Source organism: Schistocerca gregaria, chromosome X, assembly GCF_023897955.1.
Source record: "Schistocerca gregaria isolate iqSchGreg1 chromosome X, iqSchGreg1.2, whole genome shotgun sequence".
NCBI lineage: Eukaryota > Metazoa > Arthropoda > Insecta > Orthoptera > Acrididae > Schistocerca > Schistocerca gregaria.
In genome coordinates this window covers 627318087-627345217 of record NC_064931.1, presented here as the reverse complement: position 1 = coordinate 627345217, position 27131 = coordinate 627318087, and the positions used below count along the sequence as shown (strand labels likewise).

The following is a 27131-nucleotide window of genomic DNA, read 5'->3' as shown; positions in this document are numbered from 1 at the left end:
GCCAAGGAGAAGTGTTTCTCCGGTGTTACCGCCATCACTACTTTCGAACTGTGACTTATGGCACTTGAGCACCATGCCCTATCAATCAAAGTCTGCTTTCCTTCAGTTCCTGGACAGTGTTTGGTTACGTTATCAAATGTCTACATTTGGTGTGCCATTATATTCCTCATAACCGAGTAGTGTCCCATATCTTATATTATTACACATTTTGAACAAATGTAGAAAATGACAATTTAGAAACAAAATTTTGACAGGAGGCACGTTGACTTCCTCTGCAGGGACTAGAGAAACTACACTTCTGTTACTCGTCAGCCTGTTTTTACTGCAACATTATCATTTCTGTTACAGGTGTCCAAAGTGAAAGTGCAGTCGTGCAGTGTTTACAAGACTTGCTGGGACTGTTTAGGTGCCAAGGATCCATACTGTGGCTGGTGCTCTCTTGAAAATAAGTAAGTTATGTGCAAAGTCCTGTGAGACTTTTTGTCATACTTGGAATAGATTTTATCTTTATCTAGGTTGCAGTGCATTATTTCTCTTAAAATCTAGTTTGCTTCAAGCAAATACAGTATTCTTGTCTTAATTTTAACTAGACCAAGCTCTGAAAATTGAATCACTAATAGTTATTGTAACACTACACTGAACTGAACTGAATTTTTTATTGAATGTTAAACTGCCTCTTTAATACGATATAGTTTATCTTAAGGTCGCAGATGAAAAAAGATCTGTCTAATAAACCCTTTAAATGCAGTGCAATGATGTTGGCCCATTAGAATGTCATTTATTGTATAATAGAACCACTAATTATTCAGACCTGTTTATTTACGGCTATCAGAACTGGAACTAAATTACTGAAATATTTTGCTAGATGTAGCCTCCGCAGTGATTGCCAGGATGCTGCCAAAGACCCACTGTACTGGATTTCCTATAAGAGTGGACGTTGTACAACTATCACAACTGTGACCCCAAACCAGCTTCAGCGAACCACAGCTAGAACGGTATGTACTGTTTCCTAAGATCGTTTTCTTCTCTGGTGTGTGTGTGTGTGTGTGTGTGTGATGCATATAAGGAATCAGTTATCTGGTAAATAGCTGTTGACAACATTTTTGGCTAAAGCAAAAGACGTGTGGTGAGAGGCTATTTGCGTTACCACTTGCAAAATACAGTATACAGATATAGAAGTGGTAGATTATTTGTATTAAGGGAATTCCTTCTTTATTTCACATTACATGTTACTCACAGTCTGTTAATGTTGAAAGTAGGAAACTGATGAAAACTAATCATCATGATTTGACTGTACACTGTATCCTGATTCCTGTATTTATTTTTCTTCCTCTTGAGTGAGGTCAAGGATTAAATTTTTGACAGTTGGAAATCAAATGAAAAGAAAGGAAATGAAATCACCAAGCATGAAAATATTTCCATTATATCTACTGTATTGAATGATGTTCTACAATATAATTTCATATTCTCCAGCAGTACATTCCATTCTTAATTTTCCTTGAATGCGAACTTGACCGAATGAAGGTATCATCACATTTTGTAAGTTGATTGTATAATTGTATGTTCATAAACACTGATCTGTTTAGTTATGCTTGTGAGTGAATCAGCATTTTCCTTTCATTATTATTTTGTTGCTTTACATGAATCATATTTCATGGATTTTGTGAAGAGAAGCTTGCAGGTTGGAGAATATCTCTGGGATGTACGAGGGCAAGCTGAAAAGTAATACCTGTAAATTTTTTATTCTGTTCTCAATATTGGTTGAGATATTACATGTAATGCCTATTACTCGAGCGACTTTCCCGCTTCGCTGATAAGTCCTTTGCTGCTAGAGGGCTCCAACGTGTGGCATGTAACTTGGTGGTGTGTAACGTAACTATGTGGGCGCATGAGAAACAGCGTGTTGTAATCGAATTTCTAACCGCAGGAAACATGCTTCCAATTGCAATTCATAGAGAAATGAAAGGCATCTATGGTTATGATTGTATCTACACCACTAATGTGTGAAGTTGGGTTGTTCATGCTCGTAATGAAGGGAAATGTGATGCTGACCTAACGTTTGTGGCAGAGCTCGAAGTGGGTTGATCGTATACGGTAACCAGTGAGACTCGTTGGAATCGGATTGAAGAACTCATCAGAGAAAATCATTTGATAATACATGCAGCTCTCAGGTAAATGTGCCATATTACGAGTGTGTGTACAGGCCATCATTGCAGAACTGTGGTACAGAAAACTGTGTGTATGGTGCCTCTAATGCTCATTTCTGACATGAAGCATGGGAAATGGGACATCAGTCAACAATTTCTTTGCATTTTCAGAGTGATGGTGATGGTTTTCTTAGCAGCATTGTGACAGGTGATAAAAGCTGGGTTCGTCATTTTGACCCCGAAAATAAGAAAGCATCAGTGGAGTTCCATCACGGAGGACCACCAATGCCCAAAAAATTCAAGATCATGCCATCGACAGGCAAAGCCATGCACAGCGTTGTGTAATGTTCAGAGTGTGATGAATTTGAAATTCATGTCTAAGGGCACTACCACAAACCCTGCAAGGTACTGCAATACCCTCAGAAAACTGAAAGAATGAATTTTAAGAGTTCGTGCACACCCTCTCCTTCAGCATAACAGTTTCAGGCTGCACACAAGTACTGTGACATTTGCAGCAATCTGATGCCTTGGGTTCACTGTCACTGACTGTAGACTCTCTACTTGGCCCCATCCAGTTTTCATCTGTTAGCAAAACAACACAACAAGAACGCCTTTGAGGACTTCAGTCAACAAAGTCAAACATTTTACAGTGACGGTACCAACAAACTGGTCTCTCATTGGGAGAAATGTGTTCTTTGTCAGAGTGACTAGGTTGAGAAATAAAGGTGCAGATAATGCAGAATATTAAGTATTATTGTGCTATTTGAAAAACTTTAAGAGTTTTCACACAAAAAATTCTGAGGCATTACTCTTCAGCACACCCTCATACATATTTAATGCAATGCAATAAAATGGCTTAACTTTACAAAATATTATTGTATTACAATGCTGATATTGATTATATTACAGCATAATACATTAATTTTAAGAATTTCTATGAAGATATAGTTCACTGGAGTAGCAGTTTTCCAACAGATCTTTAATTCACTATGTTACCCACAAGACATTTAATGTGCCTTGGCATGTTGCTGAATACATGTGCACCCATATATGTGATTCTTTTCTGTGTTCACATTAAACCTTTGGAGTCTTTTTATTGTTTTTTTTGCGTTATTGGAGTAGTCTGTAAGTTAACTGCAGATCAAGCAGTGTTCATGATGAGGAAGTGGGCTTTCGCAGAAGAATGCCACAACTGCTGTCCTGCAACCCTGACAATTAATTTCTCTGTCAACACCCCCCTAGAGGGCTCACAACGCTTTTGTGAATATGTGCCTAGCCAACACGAAGCCCTAGTCCTTGCAGTGCTCCTTTCCTTTCTGTGCTGCAAGTCCACCCTTCTATTATTCTTTCTCCTCTGCCTTTGCACTGGACGGGGCCGACCATGCATCGATGTGGTTTATGATACTGGACACTTGATTTCTTCCCTCCCGGTATCCTACAAATTTTTATTCTTAACCGCATGGTCCCCATTGATGGGATTGACCATCATCTTCCAAATTTTAAAGAAGTGCGGATCGTGTGGGAAAGGTCGCTCACTGCAATGTATATTCCACCTTTTGAGCGTTTCTATCTTTGCACCCTTCCTTTCTGGCAAAGGTAATACACCCAAAAACCCAGCACCCAGTGCATTAGTCATTCCATTGGGGGGGGGGGGGGTGGTTATGTAGGTCACCAAGTACCTGCAGGGTGGTAGCCCCCTGAACACACAGGGAATAAATTATTGGTGCCTGAGCTGGAAGCTCCCTGTGCATGCTAAGGAGCATGGGCTCGTCATGTCTGGGGCACAGGGACTCCAAGCAATCATTTACTGGCCAGGTAGCAGTTGCTATGGCTGGGTGGCATCCATGAGGAGAGCCCCCATTCTGAGTGAGTGGTTCCGTGGTGGATGACTCACGCATGAAGTGAATTAAACTTTCTTCTGCTGGTGGCTGTATGGCCCCCAGCAGTGTCTTCTGAATGAAAGACATATTATAGTGCAGAGAAATATGGTGCCAAAATGTTTCCTTCCCTGGCTACACTGTGGGAGTATCGTAGGGCTAGGGGAAAAGGGAGAAATGCTCCCCCAAATGCTTAGTATGTTATAGGACTGATGGGGATTTATTTTGTACTACAAAGCCATTATTCTTTGTTGAACACCTTCAGGACTGGTTTGGGGAAGTAGCATTGATTTCAGAAATGAAAAGTGGTTCCGTTCGGATTAAAGATAGCATGCTCTGCTCAGACACAGATGCTGCTCCCCTATGACAAGTTGGGTGACATTCCTGTAAGTTTCACACTTCCTTTGTCCCGGTATGGTACAGGGTATCATCTTCCATTGTGATCTCCTTTTACAGACTGATGGTAAGTTATGTGATAATTTGGAGTGATGAGGTGTGCATTTTCTCTGTTATGTCCAGCAGGGCCCAGATGACGATATGGCTGATACTGAGAGCTTCATCTTGGCCTTTGAAGGCGACTCATTGCCTGAAATGCTCAAGGTGATGGGGTGTTGATGTGATCTGAAACTGTGTCCCCCCCTCCCATGTGTTGTTACAAAACCATGAGATTCAGACACATGTCTCCACATTGTAATACCTGCATCATCTGTAGGAATTGTGGATGTCAGTTGCACCTGAACATTCCTTGCACCTCTACTCCCATCTGTGTCAACAGTGGGGACCACCATTCTGCCCTGCTCATTGGATGGCACGGTCTTCCAAAGAGAGAAGAAAATCCAAGAATGCAAGACTCTTGACCAAATCAGGTATCAAGAAGCCAAGAAGAAGTATGGCCATTTGCATCCTACATGGGTGATGATGATGTATGCTACAGCTATGGCAGTGTCATCCTCCCTAGCACTTTACCAGTGTCCTCCATGTTTCCTACTTCAGGCTCTTACAGCTGCTCTATTACATCCACTCCCCTGGTGGTTGCAGGGGCCACCTCCTACTGGTTACCACATACCCCCTTTGGGAGTAATGAACTCCCCACCCACTGGGGACATCAGTCTTCAACCCCAGCCAGAGAAGCAATGCCCTCTTCCAGCATCTCTTACCAGGAATGGGTCCCTTGGGGTGCTAATTTGCCAGGAATCTGCTGATCTGCAACCAGACGCCAGCCAGTGGCTTGAGGGAGCCACAGGTTGTGGGTCATAGGACTTTGTGTTCCTCCTCTGTCCCAGAACCTAGGGTAGACAATCCCTCATGGACATCATAATCATCTAAAGACAAAAAAAAAAACTAGAAGAAGCACTCTGAGAAGAAGGAGATTCCAGTGGCCGTCATGCCACTGGACACTAAGGTGGCATTTCTGGTGCCCCCGTGGCTCTAGACCCTCTCCACCCCACATCCTGATGCTGAACTATTGTGTATTGATGCCATATCCTCACACCTAGTGGCAGCAGGCACTCCTGAGGCATGACCTGCCTCCTTTGGCCCTTTATTGATGATGCGATCCTTCAGTGGAACTGTAGCTGTTTTTTTGGCCACTTGGTTGAGCTACAACACCTCTCATATGTTTCCACTGCTTTTTACATTACCCCCATCCTCAAACGCCTCCCCCCAGGAAGCTTGGTTTTCAGCAATGCAGACCCATACCCTCTGTGGCTGTCGGGGTGTTCTGACTATGGAAGAGCATCGGGCTGTGTTTGCACACACATTCTGGACTCTATCTACAAGCAAGTGTCATGGAATCTTGGTCTGCACTGTTCTCCCAGCTCCCCTCTCTCCCCCTCCCTCGTCCCCCCCCCCCCCCCCCTCACATTACCTAATACTGCTTGACTTCAATGCCCACAACCCTTTGTGGGATGGAACAATGACCAATGGCAACAGGAAAGATGTTGAAAGCTTGCTCACAGAGCTTGATCTTTGCGTTTTTGAATACCGGTGTTTCCACGCACTTCATTGTGACATGTGAATATTATTCCCCCATTGATCTTCCCATTTGCAGCTCAGACCTTCTCATCTCTAGCCATTGGAACCTTCGTGATAACCTGTGTGACAGTGATAGTTTACTGTTCACCTGGGTGTCCACACAGATGGGGGTCTCAACAAAACTGTACCTTGGTGGACCCTCAAAATTGCTGTGACCATTAGAGATTGTAAATGAGCTCTCCAATGGTATCTGTTGATGGTGCACCCCACTACCTTTAAATGGCTATGTGCCCAGGTCCACTACATGGTAAAATGCCAGAAACAAGAATGCTGAGAACGGTATGTTGCTACCATTGGACTGCGTACTCCTCTTTCCCAGGTTTGGGCAAAGATTTGACATCTCTGTGGACACCAGACCTCCACAGGTGAACTTGGTATCTCTCTGAATGGTGTTATCTACAGTGAGCCAGACTGTCACCAAACACTTCACTTTCCATTATGCTTGAGACTCTGCATCTGAGGGTTATCAGCTTGCGTTTCTTGTACTCAAACAGTGGGTAGCACAAAGTCACTTACCTTTCACTATGTTGCCTGGAGCCATATAGTCCTCCATTCAGTGAGTGGGAATTCCCTTTGCCCTGACATGGCTCCAGGGCCAGAACACACCCTCTGCCAAATGCTCAAATGCTAATAGGTGGATTGGAATGTCACATTCTTGCCAGTTTCAACTATATCTGGAGCGTGGATGGTTGAATTCCCATCTCAGTGGCGAGAAAGTGTGATTGTCTCAGTACTGAAACCAGGTAAACACCCCATTGGTGTGAACAGCTATCACCCAATTAGTCTGACTAGTGTTCTCTACAAGTTGCTCAAACGAATGGAGAGCCAGCGCCTGTGTTGGTACCTTGAGTCTCAGGGTCTTTTGATTCAGTCCCAAGGAGATTTTTGCCTAAACCATTCTACAGCTGACAGTTTGATATGCCAGGAGTCTACTATCTGGTCAACTTTTGCCCAGCATGTACACCTTGTAATTTTTTTCTTTGACTTGCGAGAGTCTTATTATGATGTCACATGGCATCACAACATCCTCGTTACCCTGCATGAGTATTGTCTCCACAGCCCACTCTCAATTTTTGTCCAGAGCATCTTGTCACACTGTTCTTTCCAGGTTCAAGTCAATGTTTCCCACAGTACTCCCCTCCCCCCCTCTCCCCAATACACAAGAGAATGATTTCCACAGGGCTCTGTATTGAGTATGCCTCTTCTTCTATAGGCTACCGAAAGTCTGATTGCAGCTGCAAGGACTACAGTGTCACTGTCAATGTATACTGATGAGTTTTGCATTTATTATTGCTCCTCAACTAAGGTGTTGCTGAACACTGACTGCAGGGTGCTACACAGAAGGTTCAGTCCTGGGCTCATACCCATGGCTTCTGGTTTTCAGCCACCAAGACATACATCATACACTTCTGTCCCCATCGTACTGTCCATTCACAAAAAAACTCAATCTTGATGACCAGCTGCTCAATGTGGTGGAGGCTTATCACTTTTTGGGACTGCTGTTTGATGCCCAGTTGACCTGACTTCCCCATCTTTGCCAACTTGAGTGAACATGCTGGTCACATCTTAATACTCTTCACTGCCTGAGTGACTCCAGATGGGGTGCAGATTGTTGTACACTTTTGCAGCCCTACAAAGATATGACCCTGTCCTGCCTTGATTATGGGAGTCTGGCATATGGTTTGGCGTTTCCCTCAGCATTGCAGATGCTGAACCCTGTACACCATTGGGGTCTAACATGAAACAGGTGCCTTCAGATGAGCCTTGTGGCTCCTATGGGTAGTTGTTAGCAACTACTGCTTAACTGTGCAATGCATATTAGCTGCTTCCCTGAGCATCCAAGCTACCATGTCCTCTTTCCTGGTAGGGATACCTACCTCTCACAAAAGAAGCCCAGATCACAGTTTGCATACAGGGTCTCTGCTCTGAACTCCAATTTCCCCTCACTGTCACCTCGTTTTAGGGAGGGATTGGGGATGCCCCCGTGGTGTGTATCCCATCCTCGGAAAGTCTCAACTTGTCCTTTGGACCAAAAGGCTCTGTAGACCTCATGGTTTTTCACCACCCATTCCAGGCTATCCATTGTGGATATCCGGGTTTGGAAATGGTATACAGTAATGGCTCTGCAGTCAGTGGACAAACTGGTTTTTGCCTCTTCGCATTTGGGGTACAGTGAACAATGCTCCCTGCCAAATGGCTACAGTGTGGTCACTACTGAATTGGTAGCTATAGCTTGAAACCTCACTCAAGACGTTGGCACTAACTCCCTAAGTAGTCTTCAGACTATTGACCAGTTCTATCCTGAACATCCATTGTTTGACTGTCCAGGATCTCTTTCCTGCCCCTGAAGCTGAGCAGTTGGTCATATTTTTCTGGAAACCCAGGTCACGTTGTAATCCCAGGGAATGAATGTCATGACTGATTGGCCAAGTTGGCTACCAGGATGCTGACTTCAAATATGGGGGTTCCAGAACTGGATCTTTGGTCAACACTGCCCATCAGTTGTTGGAGGCTTGGAACAAGGATTTGTGTGCCCTGGTTTCTCCAAACAAACTGCGAGCAATAGAGGGGCCTGTGGAGATGTGGCAGTCTTCGGTTTGTACTTCTCACAGGGAACCTACTGTTCACTGTCAGCTTCACATTGGCTACACTTGGCTGACCCATGGCCACAACCTATGTGATGATCCACCCACTCTCGGTGGCCTACATCCTACTAGACTTCCCTATTTTGGCCTCATTACAGTGAAGCCCTAACCTTGCCTACACACTGTCTCCGATACTAGTGTACAATGGAAAAGTGTTTGATCCGGTTGTACATTTTACCCATGAAGGTAGTTTCTATTTCTCTCTGTGACGTAATGCACATTGGCTTCAACAGTTGCTTGAGGGCCTGTAGGGGTGCCTCATCACCTGCACCAACCCAGGGGGCCCATGGCTGCCTTTGCTCGGTGGTTCAGTCTGGCCCTTGCCCTTCCAACCTTTTTAGTTGTTCTACATATGTTGTTGATTTATTGTCTCATAGTCATTGTTCTCTTTCATGAGAATTTACCAACTTGTCCATGTTTTCTTGTCATAATTGAGGGTGAGGAAGCACCGGTCAGATGCAGAGTTGTGCATCTCCCATCGCGTAATGTGTCCTGGCGGTCTCCTACTGTGTTCTGGACAGACCAACTTACCCAGCTATACCCTTTTGCCCTTCTCTCACTTCTGTTTGCTTCTATCTCTTAGTTTTCTTGATTCTCATGCACAGTTGGGTTCTTTGTGATTTATGTTTTGTGTCCTTCCTCTCTGGGGACTATTCCTGGTTTGACACCTATAGGAATAGGATGACCTCATAGTTTGGTCCCTGTAACCCCATCAATCCGTCTATCCATCCATCTCATTTAACAGTGTAGTGTATCATGTGACGAATTATACAAGTTCTGTTTGTGTGAGATTCTTGTGTTATTTATATTAGGTTTAATGATGATACACTGGCCTTTAACCATCTGTTGAAGTTTTCAAATATTTCATTAGCCGACTTTCCAGTAAAATGACTGGTACTAATTTTTATACAGGTACTTCCACTATCTGCAAAAGCAACAGAAGTGGAATCTTCTGCAAATGTAAGTGGATCATTTATGTTCATCAGAAAGTGTTAAAATAGAAACATGTTATACCCAAGTCTGATTGTTTCAAATTCTGACTTCTTATTATCATACGATTGATATGAAACTGATACACACTTGTCATGCACATAAGATAAAAAACATGAACTTGGTGTTCATCAGACTGACAAATGCTGTGGACAAAACTGTTAATTTTTGGTGTAACTAAGATCATTTATTATTTTTATTTTATTTTCCATGTCCAGAACACCATGCGTTAATATCTAGTTTAAGTCAACTGTAATAAAATTTAAAGTTTAAATATATTTTGCCCAATAATCAGCTACACAGATGGCCTTATCTTTAGCTAGCTGTAAATCTAGCGGGGTACAGCTTGTGCTGAGGTTTGAGCACATCAGTAGGTGGTCGTCTGTTTGGTCATTCCCCCAGTCACATAATGGTTCCTCATCAAAGGAGCCTCATTATGCAAGGTTATGCTTGCAGTGTGAGATCCTAGTCCACAGCCTGCTGAGCTGTCCAGGTTGTGGAGGATTTGTTACTTTTAGCCACAAGTTCTTCCTTCAGCTCCAAGGTAGTATTTGTTGTTGCCTCCTTCCATGGCTGAAATCTCCTCCCTTTGACAGTGATGGTGATTGGCTCTGACCTCCAGAGGCAGCTCTTTCTTGAGTGAAGCTACCTGGGCTATTATAAGTGCTTGTGTAGAGGATGATGATTGTCATCTGTTTCTTCCTATCCACTTTGGCAGATACTTGCCACCATATACTGGGGGGAGCTATCCTTATGAGAGGGTAGATCTTCTCTGTTGGTGTGGGCCTCAAATATCCTGGTATGAGACAACTCATTTATGGTCACATCAAATGTGTTTCACATGGGCCAAATTCTTCAAAACAGGTGCAGCATACTCAGCTGCTGACAAAGTGAGAGCAATGGCTGTTGTTTGAAGCACTTGTGGGTCAGCACCCCAGTTTGAGCTGGTCAGTTTATGGATGATGTTATTCCTAACACTGACCTTCTGCTTATTGTCTGAACAGTGCTGTTTACATGACAGAGTTCTGACCAACATTCTACCTAAGTAGTGGGGAATGTAGTAGTGCTCTAGCTCCTTGCCCTTCCCAACTCTCATGGTGTTTTATTTTGGCTTCATTAATCTTCATGTTGAAACTGCAAACTTGCATCTTTGCTGGGTTTGGTAAGTATTTTGGGGCTGCTTGTTAATTTCTCATCCAACTCCTCAAAGGTGCTCCCTTGGGTGAGCATTTCCTCTCCAGCCTCCAAGTTGTCTTCAGAGACTGGATTGATATTGTAAAGGTGCCTATGCTTTTCTAGGGTTATTTTTATGTTGTCATAAATCACAGGTATGGATTCCCTCCAGCAGCCTCTAGGGATGTGTTTCCAAGATATTCATCTGGTGTACTGTATAAATGTGTCTTAAGAGTTGTGCGACTGGAGGTATCTCATCAATCTCGGCATCCAGTTCTTTTGTGAAAAATCTCCAACATACCTTTTTGAAGCTCAAATACCTTTTAAATGGGATGATATCTGGACACACTACAGCTTTTATGGTCAGTGTGACGGGTCTACATTGAGTCCTTGGTAGTGCGTTAACTACCGACTTAACAGTGTGCTGAACAATCCAATCTGTTAAAAATATGTTGTCAGGTTTGTATCCACATTCCTATCATCCAATGTTAAGATGCTGGTAATTTTGGGTTGTGTATAAACTTGAGTTCAGATCTCTCTGTCCATCTTTCAACTTCTTCTCCAATGGAATTTGTCTCTTGGTAGCCCCGTGTAGTGCTGTGACTACTGAAATCTCTGATTATGATTGTGATTGACTGTTTTCGAAAGTTACTTGGTTCTCTGAATCTGAAATCTACCCCAGGTGGCTTGTCGATAGAGGTCACTGTGCATGTCTTCAATTCAATTGTTAAAATTTCTATGTTATCTATATGTGTCATCACCACTGCTTGAACCATAAGGCTAGGCTTTGTGAGTATTGAACTCCCATATTGTTCATGCTGTCTTTCTGAAGCTAATATCATGCCTTTAATTGTTGGTCTATGGCTAGTGGGTCCTCTATGTGTTTCCTGTAAGATTAAAATATCACATTTGTGTTTCCTGCACATGTCAGAGAGTAAAAGTTCTTTATTTGCAGATAAACCTTCAATGTTAACTGAAGTTATTTTAAGGCCGAGATCTAAGACTTGACTTCTTCATTGCAGCTGGAACTCGTAATTGAAAACCTGCCAACACTTTCTGGCCAGTTCCTGTGTGCATTCACTGCACTGGATAAGACACTAATAACAAATGCGACCCGTAAACCTTATGGTGTGAACTGCACAACACCAAGGACAGATCTTCTTCCTTCAATACCTCAGGGACAACGTAAGTACAAAGCATGCTTTACAGTTGGCTAATTCTCTCTCATTTCCTTAGCATGTAGTTCATTGTATTTCTTATTTTGTGGTAGAGACACATTTTCTGGTTAAGAACAGCTATTCTGACCACTATTTTATTTTCGTAACCATTTGATCAAACTATGTAAAATTTAATGTCATTTTCCTTTTGAGATTTTTCCAGAAGTTGCATAATTTTAAATGGCATCTGTATATAAGAATAACATTGACAGATTGTTTGACATCACCCACCATTGATCATGTTGATGTCATTGCTAAATGAAAGTTTTATCATAAGAATCATTACACTTGTGCTAAATAGTCAAATCTTTTCAGATCATTTCACGGCAAAACTATCTGTACGAATGACATCTGGACCAGATTTTGTTGCAACAAACTTCACGTTTTTTGACTGCAACACATACAGCTCGTGCACACAATGTGTGTCGTCATCATTCCCTTGTGATTGGTGCGTAGATGGCCATCGTTGCACACATGACACTGCAGAAAACTGCCGCAATGACATCCTAGTAACTGGTGTCAGTGTAAGTAATTCTCTCTTGTTTTTATAGGAGACAGCTCATCTTGGGCTGTATTACTAGTAACTGTTACTGTTATGCAGACATTATAGTTGACCAAATATGTTACTTAACAACTCTCTGGCATATATTAATAGATTTTTAAACTATAATTCTGTATAATGAAAGCTACTACATGCAGAATCCTATGTTAAATGTGCCATATACTGCGTCTTATCTGTCCCCTAACTTTAGAGTCATTATGAAATCTTTGTTGAATTGAGTCTGTAGGTCTGATGAACAGTTCTACTTAAGAGTGTAAATGCATTGTACTATTAGGTAATATGCTCACAGTGGCTTTTAGGGCCAGCCTAGTTCCCAGGTTATGTACAGAGGCCAATGAGTCAACACATAACTAAAGGTATTGGTTCCTCACAGTGCAGGAAAACTATAACACATTATCCATGTACAGACACCTTCATACCATACTGTTTCTTGCCCACTTGAGGAACAGCTGTGAGCAATGAGGCACTTCAGAATCTGTGCAAAGGATTGCCTTTTACTGTGGATGTAGTCCGTATCAATGTATTATGCCAAGATTGGAATGGAGCACATCCTTTGCTTCTCTACAGGCCCAGATTTATTTTAGATTGGACGAAGTCTGAAAAAAATGCACTCTTCGTGTAACTTTTTAAGACTTTATTTCAAAATGTCTCACTTATTCTCCATGATTCTGCTGTAGCATGCTGTTGCATATTGTAGCATGCTCTTGCATGTGAGGCAACATCACAGTAAGAAATTTCACACCAGCTCCAATTTCCCTACTGTATTACAGGTAATACAACAAATGAACCCATCAAAGGAAATATTTTAGAATGTATAGGGTACACTTGTCTTATACTAACAGGACAACCTGTGGGGTACCAGGACACAATGGAGGCTGGAGAAATGAGCAAACTGATACAGTAGCCAAGTGAAACTGCAATGTACCATTTCCCTGCAGGCTGCCAGCTCTCTGTTAAGTCAGAGAGCTGAAGCTGTTTAGCGATAGCACGCCTTATACTAGTAAATCTGACAGAACAAAGTTGCCCTGGCTTGCTTTGTAATCAGGCACTGTCCATTGTTCTGCCCCCTCCCCCTCCCCCCAGCCTCCCCTCCCCTCTCTTCCCCTCCCACCTGCTAAGTGTATGGTGCTTGTGGTGTATAAATTATTTTATGCAACATAATTCACTTTACATTTTGAAAAGATGGTAAAAGAAAGTTTTAGCAAGGACATTCCCTCTCTTTTAAATGATTATAAGAAAACTGTGGTAAAACTTTTAAAATTTTGTGAACTATTTAGACTTCTACCTAGACTTTTAGATCGTAGGTTATTGTGTGCTGCAGAACATAACTGGCTCATCTAATTATAGTTCCATGGTGTCCATCTACATTTTCTATGCTGCAAGTGTAAAATTTTAATGTGTGTCTCCTTTACCACACTCATCTCCTTATGTTTTAGTATAGGTGCTAAAGAACTCGTGCAAATATCATCAAATCCACATCATCATCATCATTATTGTCATCATCAAGGCAGCTGCACTATAGCATGTGGTATTCCAAAATGTCTTGCAATTCTGTTCTTATACACATAATGTATGACAATGTGAAAATTTAGTCTTGTCAAATAAATGAAAAGAATGTGTAGTTATAAAAGATGTGGTTTTTGAGTTTGTACTGTTAAGGGTTTACATGACAAAATGGTATTGAAGTAGTCTGTTTCTATATTTTTTTTACATCAGAGTAATTTCTAATATAGTTGTGAATATACCCTCCTGCATATAACTAAATTTACGTATAAAGAAACAGCCACAAACAGATATGCATAGCTACTTCATTATTAAGTTGGCCCTAAGGTGAAATAACCTGAATGTAGATTCATGTCTGTGAGTTAACTGTACACATTAAAATTGCAGAGGATTGGTCCAAGCTACCGAAGTGGTCCTGGCTTCTGTCCCACAATTAATGCTACTGCTGGTGGGTCCACAGAAATTCTTGTATCATCTGGTATCAAGAAAAGCATAAGGGTCAAAGTTCATATTATTGGGGTAAGGAATACTTTGTTTTGTAGTAATTTCATGACTTCCAATGATACTTCCAGAGTTGTTAAAGAATTATTACCTGAAAACTAATTGTGATTATGTATGATTTTTCTTTGTACTTTCAAGTTTTGCTTGGCTTTTCATAATAATATTTTATATATAGGTATATTTGTTTTTATTTTATAATTATTGATTTGCATGTGGCTGTTTACAGCAATTTATTGTGCAGACCCGCTTTATGTGTCAATTCAACATTGAAGGCCGTGTGACAAGTGTGAACGCTCAGCTGCTAGGTGACACCATATACTGTGATATGATGGAATTTTCATATACATCACGGGCTCCAAATATAACTGCTACATTTGCTGTTATTTGGGGAGGCTCAAAGCCACTGGACAACCCTGACAATATACATGGTAAGTTTGTCATTTGTAATTTACAGCTACTAAAATCCAAGAAACATATTTGCATGTTAAATATTATTTGGAGTGAAATATAAGACCAGTCTTAGCCAAGAAAACATTAACTATCAACATTCTGAATGTAAGGCCTGTGACAGAACCGAAAAGAAGAAAAATTCAATATATTGATTGATTAATGGATATTATATAACCAAACAAATTATTATATTAAAAAAGGTAAATGAAATACATTTTAAAAAAACATGAGGATTATGATAGGGAAAAATAAAAATTCACAGTTTATATTGAGCTTTTGAAAGCAGTATTTTTTTTTATGGGATTAGAAGAAAAAAAAAGGACACAAAAAGACACTTGAAGGCATTGAAACTGAGACCAGATCACTCAAACTTTTAAGTTTAAGAAGAGAAATTAGGCTCGGTGTAGAAGGTAAATAGTGTAAACAACTGTAGATGATTTTCTTTACATCAGAGAAATTATATATGCTCACACAGCATTTTTATTATGTGGAAAAAGAGAGTGCTGCAGAAATGATAACCGATGCGGGAGTTTCAATGATGTGATTGTGGAGAAAATTAGTAGTACATTGAAAAAAATGAAGAAAGAGAAGAAGTTAAAGATGATAAAACTAATAAAAATCACTATCAGTTGCAAATATGGTAAGAAATAAATAAAAACTGCAGATTTTATGTCGAGGTATTGAAAGTAGAGAAAATAATTAAATATAGCAGTTTCGGTGGAGACAAAGAATGAGGTGAAGGAAAGGTTCTCACAGATGCTCAGAGAAAAGATAAAGAAATGAGGAAGTTGTGAGAAAGGTCAATATTAAGTCTAGTCAGCTGAAAGAAGACAGGTATGCTTTAAAGATTAAGTTTGAATCTGTGTATTGAGGGACAGATACAAAATGATGGGTTGGGAAAACACAGGCAGTGAAATCGTGGTCTATTCCTTTTCATAATGCAGAATTGTTGTGCAAAAGCTGGTTGTAAAGTACTGTACTGCAATGTACAGATTGGAATAGTCATCAGTCTGACACGAGAGACAAGGAAAAGAGAAAATGCTGTATCCAAGCCATAAAGTTTTGAAATGCTGGTCATTAAGGTGGAACTCACAGAAAACAAAACCTCATGTTGCATACTAATTCACAGCACATCCTTTTTATTAGCAGTTGCAGTTTTACTTACATTTATTTTTCTTTAATCTAACTATCTTTCAGTACTAAAACAATACTGGAAAGTTCTGTGTGGAGTAAAATTAACCACTCACCTTATATCTGAGCAGTCAACAGGTACACATACTGGCCTGAAATCATTGCTAAGTTTTCATCACTAAGTCTTTGGGCAATGTTAGTTTTCAGGAAAGTACTTGTCCAAAAGCTTACTAATGATTTCAGTCTCATTTTATGTGCCTGTTGACTGCTCAACTACTGAACTATTTGGTGAGCCATTAGCTTTACTCCTTTTCCTATTCATGTTAAGCTACTATGATTCATCATTAAGAAATATAGTCTTTGCGGAGTTTGTTCAATAATCTTACGTCATCTTTCTAATCACAGTTCTGATTTTAATTTTTTCCAGTGGTTATCTACCGATGTCGTGACATGGCAGACAACTGTGGTATGTGCCTAGCACTGGCAGAGAAGTATGGTTGTGGGTGGTGCCAAGTATCAGATCGCTGTGAAGTAAAAGAGCAATGTGACCAAGGATCTGGTGTCTGGTTGAATCGCAATCAGACCTGCCCAAATCCTGAAGTAACAGATTTTGAACCACAGCTGGGTCCCTGGGAAGGTGGAACAAATATAACCATCTATGGAATAAACTTGGGAAAGACATTTGCAGATATATACGGTGGTGTGAGTGTAGCTGGAATTCAGTGTGAACCCTACGAGCAGTTATACATAAAGACAAAGCAGATTGTGTGTCGCGTGGATGGTCCAGGGACAAATGAGCCAAGGCGTGGTCCAGTTATTGTGAGGGTTGAGGACTTTCGTGGAGAATCAAAACACAATTATGAATTTGTGGATCCTTTGATAGAAGCTATTACACCAAAATATGGTCCACGGTCTGGTGGTACAGTGCTGAAGATATCTGGCCGCTTCATGAATGCTGGAAGCCGAATCTTGGCTTTTATTGATGATTTGCCATGTGAAATAACTGAGTACGTATTAATTATAACTTTGAATTTGTTGAAGTATATTGCTGAATATTGTTACATTGTGGAGAAGTGACTTTCTTGTCAGTTGTAGCATTGGTGAAAGCTGATATTATTGTTGGTGTACAGCAGTAATGCACTGTGTTGTCACATATACAACATTTTACTTTTGTTAGTCAAATATTTTTATGAACTGTGGATGTTAACTGGTGCCTTGTAGTACTACTGATAGTTATCATAAGTTTTTGTTGTTCTTAGGACAAAGCCAGATGAAGCACTGTGTATTACAAGCACATCAGATAGGCAGAGAAGTGGGAAATTGCGAATGAAATTTGACAAGGGCGACAGAATTTTTGACAAAGAACTGTTTGAGTATGTGGAAGACCCTACTATTGAAAGTGTTGAATCTGGTGTTGCAGGACAGGTAGGTGCTGCTTCAGATCACATTACTGTGCACAGATGGCAGTGCAGAATCTTTGTGAATGCTAACGAATGTTAAATATTTGTCTTCCAGATCAAAATTCCCAAGGGCATTCCAGCCGGAGGCATAAGAATATCAGTATCTGGGAAGAACCTAGCATACATACAGAATCCACAGATGTATGTCTATTATGGTGACAAAATGTTTGAGAGTGTAGGTATTCATTTTATTACTTTCTGTTTCTATCAATTCTTTACTGTTGTTCTAACTTTTTGATGATATTATTTAACAGAAATGTGTTGTGCAAAGCAACTCAAATATGGCTTGCTCATCACCAACGATTGAAGTAACCAGTGAGCCGGATGCAGAACACCCTCTCACTCTAGAATATGGCTTTCTGATGGATAATGTAACTGGTGTTCGTAACCTTTCAGTGAAGCCTGGGTACAGTCATTTCTTATTGTATCCCAATCCAATTTATGAACCATTTGACGAGGAAGTGAAGTACTACAAGAGTGATTACTTGACAATCAATGTAAGTATATTCTTGTACTCTGTTAAATGTTTTGGGTTTGAAAATTTGACTTCTTGTTATCTTCAGTCTAGAAGAATATATTTGATATCACCTATTAAATAATTAGCAATAAGTGTTCTACACGTTAATATTTCTGCATTAACATAGTTTAGGCTCAATTTTTATCATAAGTAATTTTATGTAATGAAAAATACCCACAAATATGGGCAGAATCAAATTTATTTTGTATAATGGAGATAGTTTAGAAATAAACTCAGAAAACATAGTTTCAGTAAGGAAAATGGATTGGAACTGCTGTTTCTGCAACTCTTACAGATGAAATTTCTCTGGTTAAATGATCATTTTTCAAGAAGTTAGTTACATTTATAAATTTGATGGAGATTAAACATATTTTTTTCAACCACAAATTCCTGTATATTCTTCTACATAATTATGGTCATAGACCTGTCACAGTTGTGAAGATGGATGAAGCTTAAAAACGTTGTTGCACCAGGTCTAGTGTCAGATTTGGAACAAGAGAGAGGGGTCCTTTGTTGACCACTAGTATGACATTGCAATCAGTCATACAGTATCTGCCATACATGTGTCTAGTTGACAATCCAGTTTTTATTACAATCATATTTGAAAATGGAACACAGTGTTCCAAAACTAATTTGTAAAACAAAGAAATTTCATAAGTAACTACTATGAAAATAAAAATTCTTATCCATTTTCATATTTAATAATATCTGCAGATACGCAAGAACTATGAAGATGGATAATATTCTGTAGTTTTAGTTAATGAGGATTGTCAGTGAATGTAGGAGCTAAATGCATGTTACTTACAAAAGCACAACCATTTTTAAAAAAATGCATATTTTATGTGTGTAATGCAGATTTCAATTGATGTAGCTGTCAAAATTGATTTTAGGAAGTGGATCTTAGTATACACTTTCAATAAGATGGAAAGGTAAATCTCTGTCAGTGCAACAAGTATGGTTATTATGGGTAAAATTGTGTCTCTTGACATTTAATACTCACAATGAAGCAACAAAGATGCAAACTCTTTGGCATCATCCTTGAGTAAATAGACTGAAGCTTTCTGACAGAGATAAAAATTAGATAGGTAGTTAATCAGAAACGGTATATATCCACATATGATTTTCATAATGTAGTGTGACAAATTTGCAGAAATGTTTTGTTTAATTTTACGCAGCTCTATAAAAAAATAAAAATAAAAAAACCCTTGTATCATACCTGTAGTGAGTTATGCCACTGGCATCCATTATGCGCTTGTCACAGAAAAAATAATTCTTACTATTTTCATGAAAGCTCCAATGTATATTCTATAACAATACATAATTTCATTGAGAATAACACTAGATGTAGAGCTTGTGAAGAATTCGTGAAGCACCAGCTCCTCCGTAACTTAACTGTTATCACAGTAAAATACAGTGTGCTCATAAACAGTCTGAAAAGCTTGTAAGGGTGTTGCAGGGTAGGGTGTGCTGAGAAAAAATTGTTAAGGAAAAAAAAAAATTTAAATGATGTACTGTTTCCAAGTTAATTAGCACAGGAGTTAGTCAATCAGTACATTGCGTGCGCAAATTCAAGAGGCCTGCAAGAGATGGTGTTGGCAAATATATTTCTAAAACCAAACTAGAGAGTGATACAAAAATTGGACACGGGCTGATAGTAAGGACTGAACTGGAGTAAAAGGTTGAGCAGTCTCATGTGGTATCATGTGTGCTATGAGAACAATTGACATTAATTGTATCTGATAGACTGCTTGAATTTGCATGCACAGTGACCTGGCCACTTCAATGCTAAATAACTTAGAAGCAGCAAAATGTATAGATGTTTTCTTTTTTCATCATAACAGTTGTTTGTCAGCACAACCTCCACTGCAAGACAGGTACAAGCTTTACGGACTGTTTCTGACTACCCTGTATGTTTCAGAGGTTATATGCATTCTGGATGATCTCTTTGTTGCAGACTTATTCATTTACTAGCAAATATACCAAAAAAGTCTTTGTTTTTCCATGTAATGCCTGTGAAACATTTGACAAAGGTGGAAGCAGTTACATGTCTTTTTTTTTCAATTTTAATTTTATTTTACAGATTTTGTGATGTATTTTTTCTGTTTACATAGGGTCAACATTTGGACAGAGCCTGCCAAGAATCTGATGTTGTGGTCCAAATAGGCAAAAGTTTTTGTAATGTAACTTCACTTTCTCGTCAGCAGTTGACTTGTAGGCCTCCAGTTACTCAGCCACCAGCACTGGATGATGATGGCCGCCCAAACACACAAGAGTTACCTGAAGTAGTGGTTAGTTTGTTTCCATATTAATACATTGCTTTGTTGCTGGCAGAAAAAAGTTCATGTGTTTTGCAACCACATTTCACCAAAGTCTCTTGAAAACTTCCTTTTCCATATAAATCTCAGTCATGTATACCAGTTTTCATACCTTTTAGTGACAGTTAACCACTTGTACGATCAAACTACATTTAGTAATCCAAAGCAATGTTAATGCCATTGATTCTTTTTTATTTTCAGGTAATTGTTGGTGGTAAACTCAAATACGTTATTGGAAAATTGAGCTATGCTTCTCCGAGTGCTATTAATGGTCCACTATCAAAACCAGCTTTGTTAGGAATAATTATTGCTATTGTTGTATTGTCTCTTGTTTTTATTGGATTTTTAATTGCATATCGTCGTAAATCAACTGAAAGTAATCGTGTACTGAAAAACATGCAAGAACAGATGGATATTCTAGAACTTCGTGTTGCAGCAGAATGCAAAGAAGGTATGATACTTAATGTGATCATTAATTTGGATATGTGCAAGCTATTATTGTTTTGACTTTATACTCAACATAATATTTAAAGAAAGTGCCATGAGGAAAAGTTAATCTGACTGCATAAAGAAAGATAATTTTGCTTCCTAACAGCATTTGCCGAGCTGCAGACAGAGATGACTGACCTCACAGGTGATCTAACATCTGGTGGTATTCCATTCCTGGACTATCGAACATATGCAATGAAAATATTATTCCCTAATATGGATGACCATGCTGTCTTGCAGTGGGAACGGCCAGAGTTATTACGAAAAGAAAAGGGTCTTAGATTGTTTGGTCAGCTTATAATGAATAAAACATTCCTGTTACTTTTCATTAGGACACTGGAAAGCAATCGATACTTCTCAATGAGGGACAGGTGAGTTACATACCATAATATTAGTTTATTTAATAATTGCTGCATCAGCAGTATATTTGTGGTATGGTGCAAAACTTCAGTGTTGTTGTTGTTGTTGTTGTTGTTGTGGTGGTGGTGGTGGTGGTGGTGGTGGTGTTATTGTCGTCATTGTGTGTAGAGAAAATATTACATTGTTAGTTTTCAGGGCAGAACAAGCTGTGTGACATACCTACTTATCCAAGAGATGATCACTTTTCAGATTTCAGAGCTCTAAATTATACTCATTGAGCTGAAGGGAATATTGTGGGAAGCTATTTTGGCAGTGTTAATTTTGACCAGTTTATTGTTGGTTACAGTATTTTATGGCTAGTTGTTTATAACTTTTTCTGTGTTTAAAAAAGCATGTGCACCTAATGGATTACTGTATTATAAAACAGCTTCAATTTACCAAGTGTTGAGAGATATGTGCAAAAAGTGTGATAAAAATATTGATTTTTCAGAATGAGATGTTCCTTTGTATGATACAAAAGTGTCATCCTTTACTTGGGATGTCCGGGCTGAACTAACACTTAAACCCTGAATAACCTTACACTCCCAGCCGGTCATATCAATTAGTAGATGAAGTAACCTCTGTTATTGAAAGCTAGAAACTTTGCCTCCACTCTTTGTGTATGTGTCCTGTAAATAGCAACTTTTTCTGCCTAAGTCTAATGGTAACACTGTAGTGACGATTATATTATTTTTCAGAGTGACAAGTATACTTTTTTCCCCCTCTGTTGGAATGTCGTGTATGATCTTCAGGATGCACCACTGGGATAGAAATTAATTTGTTATTTTCTAAAACTAGATGGCAACATTTGTACCTTCTTTCATTTGTCTTCTCATTTTGCAGGTGCTCGTTTTTAGATCATCCGACACATGTAAACTTGCCTTAATGCCCCTTCTTCACCTCCCCCCTCCCAATACTCGTCTGCTCCTCAGTTACTGCCACTACACATGCACACTCACAAAAGATTAAAGTGGCTACATGAAGACAAAATATGTTACGAAATTTTCTTAACACCAAGCTGGGTGTGCGATAAGTAATAAAGAGTTAGAAACATAGCTTATTTGTTCAAAAGCCCTTTATATTTACTGTATGTAAAGAATATCAATAAGTTTCATTGTCAGGGCATTGTATTTGGCCAGGATGATCTAGCCATGTATCTGCATGTGTGTTATATAGTGAATGGCTGTGACGGTGGAAACTGTCCTGAAGTTCATAAGTATTTTCAGTCATTTTCTTATGTGCCTGTTTACTGCTCAATGTCTCAACTATATCACAACTGCTTACCTTTACTCCTTTTGTTACCTTAATATCAATATGTTGGTTAAGTCAGATTGTTCATATTTGAAGAAGGATCATGTTGAATAAACCAAAGACCAACATTTTGTTGGAGAAACCCTCACAAGACTTACTGATGGCAGACTATGAAACTAAAATCTTTATTTCTAGTCTTCGATCAAAAAGTAAAGTGGCTGAGAGAACAAATGGAATTCAGTAAAAGTAATTATATTATTTTACTAGCATCTCACAAAACATGTTTGCATAAACATGTTTGCATAAACAGGAAACACACAGTTTACCAAAGAATTCCTGGAATTACATGACAACCTTTTGAATTTAGATTTACATTTGTGTCTCTGGACAGGGGAACGTCTTGATATAATGAGTCTGAGATTCATTTGTATAAAGAAATATTATTTTTGTGTGTTTGGTTGATGTTTCATTCTAGACTAGTCTTTTCCAGACAGATGGCATGAACAACATTTGTTTGACAAATAATGGAATTTGTAACTTCAGACTTGAATTTCATGCTGAAAAATAATATTAGTTGATTTCCCTATCAAAATAGTTATATTCTAAAATTTTAATAATACAGTAGAAAGATGGCAGTTAAAGTGATCTCGAGATGAAACGTAAACAAAGTGAAATGTCTATCACTATTTCATGTTATCACCATTATATATACAGTTTTTTTATTTTGCTGCTTGTGTTTTTCAGAGTAAATGTTGCATCATTGATAATGGTTACTTTACAAAGCAAAATGGAATACTGCACTGATATTTTGAAAACCTTGCTGGCAGAACTTATTGAGAAGTGCATGGAAGGAAAGAGCCATCCAAAGTTACTGCTCAGAAGGTGAGTTTCTTGAAAACATTATGTCAATCATCAATGGGAATAACAGATAAATACTTCATGGAGATATGCAGTATGTCAGTGATGATTAGAATACACTTTCTAGAGCTCCTGTGTGTATATGTGTAAGGCAGGGTTGTTTATTATCCCCACTGATTTTCAACATTTATTCAGAACATATCTTTAAGGAAGCTCTTGATGAAGTAGAGATGAGAGTGCTCTTGAACAGAAAATAATTCAACAACATCCGATATGCTGATGACACAATAATATTTTCTGATAGTGAAGATAGTTTGCAGTACCTTGTCAATAAGCTTGCACACAAAAGCTCTGAATATGGTGTAGATGTCAACACCCAAAAACGAAAACAGTGATAATCAGTAAGATGGCCAAAATCACATAGAGCAAGTACATAAATACACGTACCTTGGCACTACAATAAATGACCAGTGGGACCTTTCTGATGACGTGAGCACTCGTATTGGAAAAACCAGGGCTGTCTTTAATAAGATGACTAACCTTTTCAAGAATCATGGCTTAGCAGTGACGACGAAGATCAGACTTCTATACTGCTTCTATGGTTTGAAACATGGACTCTGACAGAATTGTTGGGTAAGCGACTGGAGACTTTTGAGATGTGGCTGTACAGGAGAGTGTTAAGAATACCATGGACAGCGGATGTCACAAATGTTGAGGTTCTACAAAGAATGAAGGAAGAGAAAAAAGTACTGGCCACCATGAAAGCAAGAAAGATCCAGTATCGGGGACCCATCATGCGGAACAACAACAGATACCATCTCCTCCAGACCATCCTGCAAGGAAAAATACCAGGGTAGAGAAGCATTGGCCAGAGAAGAATATCCTGGCTTAAGAACATCAGAACTTGGACCTCTAAAACATCTACAGAGGTATTTAGAGCTGCAAGTGACAGGAAAGGCACTGTCAAGATGGTTGCCAACATCCGGAATGGATAGGAACCAGAAGAAGAAGAACATGATTGAAATTTGGTGAACCAGGAAAATATTGAAATTGGAAATACTGTGCCTCTTGTATCTTCTTTACATAAGGAAATTATAGTATTTGAAAATCTAAAATTTCTGCAATGATCAGTTTCATCCTATCAATGAGCATGTCTTTGCATATCAGATGGAATTACTAAAAGAGTGTTGTAGCAGGAATTGTAAAACAGGGCAGAGGTCTACAGCACACAAGACCTAAATCAAACATCCTAACCTGAGGAGCTTGTCGACAAACATACAAATGAAAATAGAAAGATGCTGAAACAAAGTTACTAGACCTACAGAGTCCTTTATTAGGTAAGGAAGGGAAGTTTTGGGTTGAGAGAAAATTTTATGGGCAAGAAAATTAGAGATGAATGGTGAAGAGAGAAGAAAGGAGATTGAATGGTGATTTCATTCCAATTATTCATATGGCTGTTAGGAAACTAGAAGACTAAACACTTATGAGCATTAAAGAAGTAGCATAGAATATAGAGCATATTATATTTTACATCCTTTCCCCTTATATATATATATATATATATATATATATATATATATTGTCTCCCACCCTCCAAACACGTATACACACATTTGAACAAAAACTTAAGTTTTACATCTGTATATATTAGCAAATGTCAGTGACGTTTTATAGGTTGTAAGTGCCGTATATAACTTACATGCAAACTGATGTATTCTGTTGGGTTTGTATTTTAGGACTGAAAGTGTAGCAGAAAAGATGCTGTCAGCATGGTTTACTTTCCTCTTATACAAGTTTTTGCGTGAGTGTGCTGGTGAACCTCTTTTCATGCTATTTCGGGCAATGAAACAGCAAGTGGATAAGGGACCTGTTGATGCCATAACATCAGAAGCTAGATATTCTTTAAGTGAAGAGAAACTTATACGGCAGTCAATTGACTTCAAACCTATGGTAAGAGTTTTGTGAACACCTTAGCATAATTACATATTTTTGGATTTATTACTATTGTCAATGTTCTGCAAACACATCAACAGTTGTACTGTTTAAGTTTACATCCTATAATGATCCGTGCATTCAAGTTATGTATGTATAATTTTCATGATGTTACAGTTGCAAATCTTTTGTGTATATGTGTGTGGGTCTGCTTAGTAAGCTGTGGAATGCTAAATAGTGTCAGTGTGTGACAGTAAAAACTATGCTCAATTTTTTGGAAACGGGGTATATGAACATTACATTTGACATGCATGGATCTTTCTAATGTTATTACTGTAAGATACACTACAGAGGACACACTTTTAAATTTTTTATTACTGTTACTTCAGAATTCACACAATTCTTAGAATTTTACATTATTATCTAATTAAAAGATATGCTTTAACAACCCATTTGTTTGTTATCATCTTTCCCAGACTGTGTATGTGTCCATTTCACAACAAGCAGTATTTGTTGGAGGACTTGATCCAAATACTGAAAATGTACCTGTTAAGGTCTTAGACTGTGATACAATTTCTCAAGTGAAAGAGAAATCCTTAGACACAATTTACCGTGCCACACCGTACAGCCAGAGACCAAAGAAGGATGATCTGGATCTGGGTAAATTTTATTACAATCACTGTTTTTTTACTTTATAATATAATCATAAACACCCAGTATCAAGTTGTATTTGCATTTGTAACTAATTACAAACTTTGTATGTCAATGAATTTTACAAAATTCAGACTCCAAGCCCATTGGTTTTATATTTGATTCTTTATCGCTCTGATTTTTTCTTGCATATAATGTGATGTACTCATGACAGTACACTCTGTAAATGGAAAGGTGCTGCGATACACTGTTATTATAATTCATATATTTGGTTATAGTAATTTTGTAATAGTTTGAACAACCTGATTCAAAGGATAGATGAATAGAAGAGCTTACTACTGTAAAAATAGGCTTATGCTTAGGAAGCTCTATGGTTGGTGATGGTTTTGTTCATTTTAGCTGTACACTTGTTGTGACAGTTAAATGCAGAGTTTTTATGGAAGAAAGTATCCCATATTCTTGCAGGAGATAGCAGTGTCAAAACAATGGATAAAAGATATTGTAAACATATGTTCAGAAATAAATACTTGTTGAGATATGAACCATGTTACTTGTTTAAGAATGGACAGTACTCAGTGGAGTGTGTGATCTTTCTGTTGCCTTTCTATAATCATTTCTTACTGGTTGTGTTTGTTTCTGACTATGGGGCTGTTGTTATTTCCTATCCTCATGTTACAGTACCTGACGAAAATGTGCCCCAGTTCATCTGACCTTCATCCTTTAGATTTTGAGCTATGGGACCTTTAAAGACATTGATGTGTTCTGTACCAATTGACAGACAACTATTACAGGAGCATGATTCTTCACAAATGAAAGCTGAAGGACGTACAAGAATGAGTGATAACCACATTAAGTACCTCATTAAGTGTACTCAGCAGATAGATAGCTATCACAGGACAGAATGGCTCATAACTGACCAAGTATTTGTTTCAGGACATCTTTTTATAGGACAGACTTTGGCATTATTTGGGATGTGCCAGAAATGTAGGCTCACCAAAGTGCAAGAAAAGAATTCCTGTAAGATATGAA

At 38.8% G+C, this 27131-nt stretch overlaps 1 protein-coding gene across 2 annotated transcripts in view; it reads left to right on the top strand.

Annotated features, from left to right (window-relative positions):
* The window catches only part of LOC126297532 (plexin-A4), an 861252-nt gene that overhangs the window by 813309 nt on the left and 20812 nt on the right, over positions 1-27131 (top strand). For both annotated transcript variants that reach the window (XM_049988441.1, XM_049988440.1), the window contains 16 exons: positions 349-449; positions 866-995; positions 11889-12051; positions 12399-12607; positions 14536-14667; positions 14876-15077; positions 16658-17237; positions 17490-17655; positions 17746-17865; positions 17945-18187; positions 20319-20495; positions 20724-20973; positions 21118-21382; positions 23406-23543; positions 25256-25469; positions 25928-26111. In XM_049988441.1, coding sequence (XP_049844398.1) covers positions 349-449; positions 866-995; positions 11889-12051; positions 12399-12607; positions 14536-14667; positions 14876-15077; positions 16658-17237; positions 17490-17655; positions 17746-17865; positions 17945-18187; positions 20319-20495; positions 20724-20973; positions 21118-21382; positions 23406-23543; positions 25256-25469; positions 25928-26111 — 3274 coding nt within the window. The remainder of the gene's footprint in view (positions 1-348; positions 450-865; positions 996-11888; positions 12052-12398; positions 12608-14535; positions 14668-14875; positions 15078-16657; positions 17238-17489; positions 17656-17745; positions 17866-17944; positions 18188-20318; positions 20496-20723; positions 20974-21117; positions 21383-23405; positions 23544-25255; positions 25470-25927; positions 26112-27131) is intronic.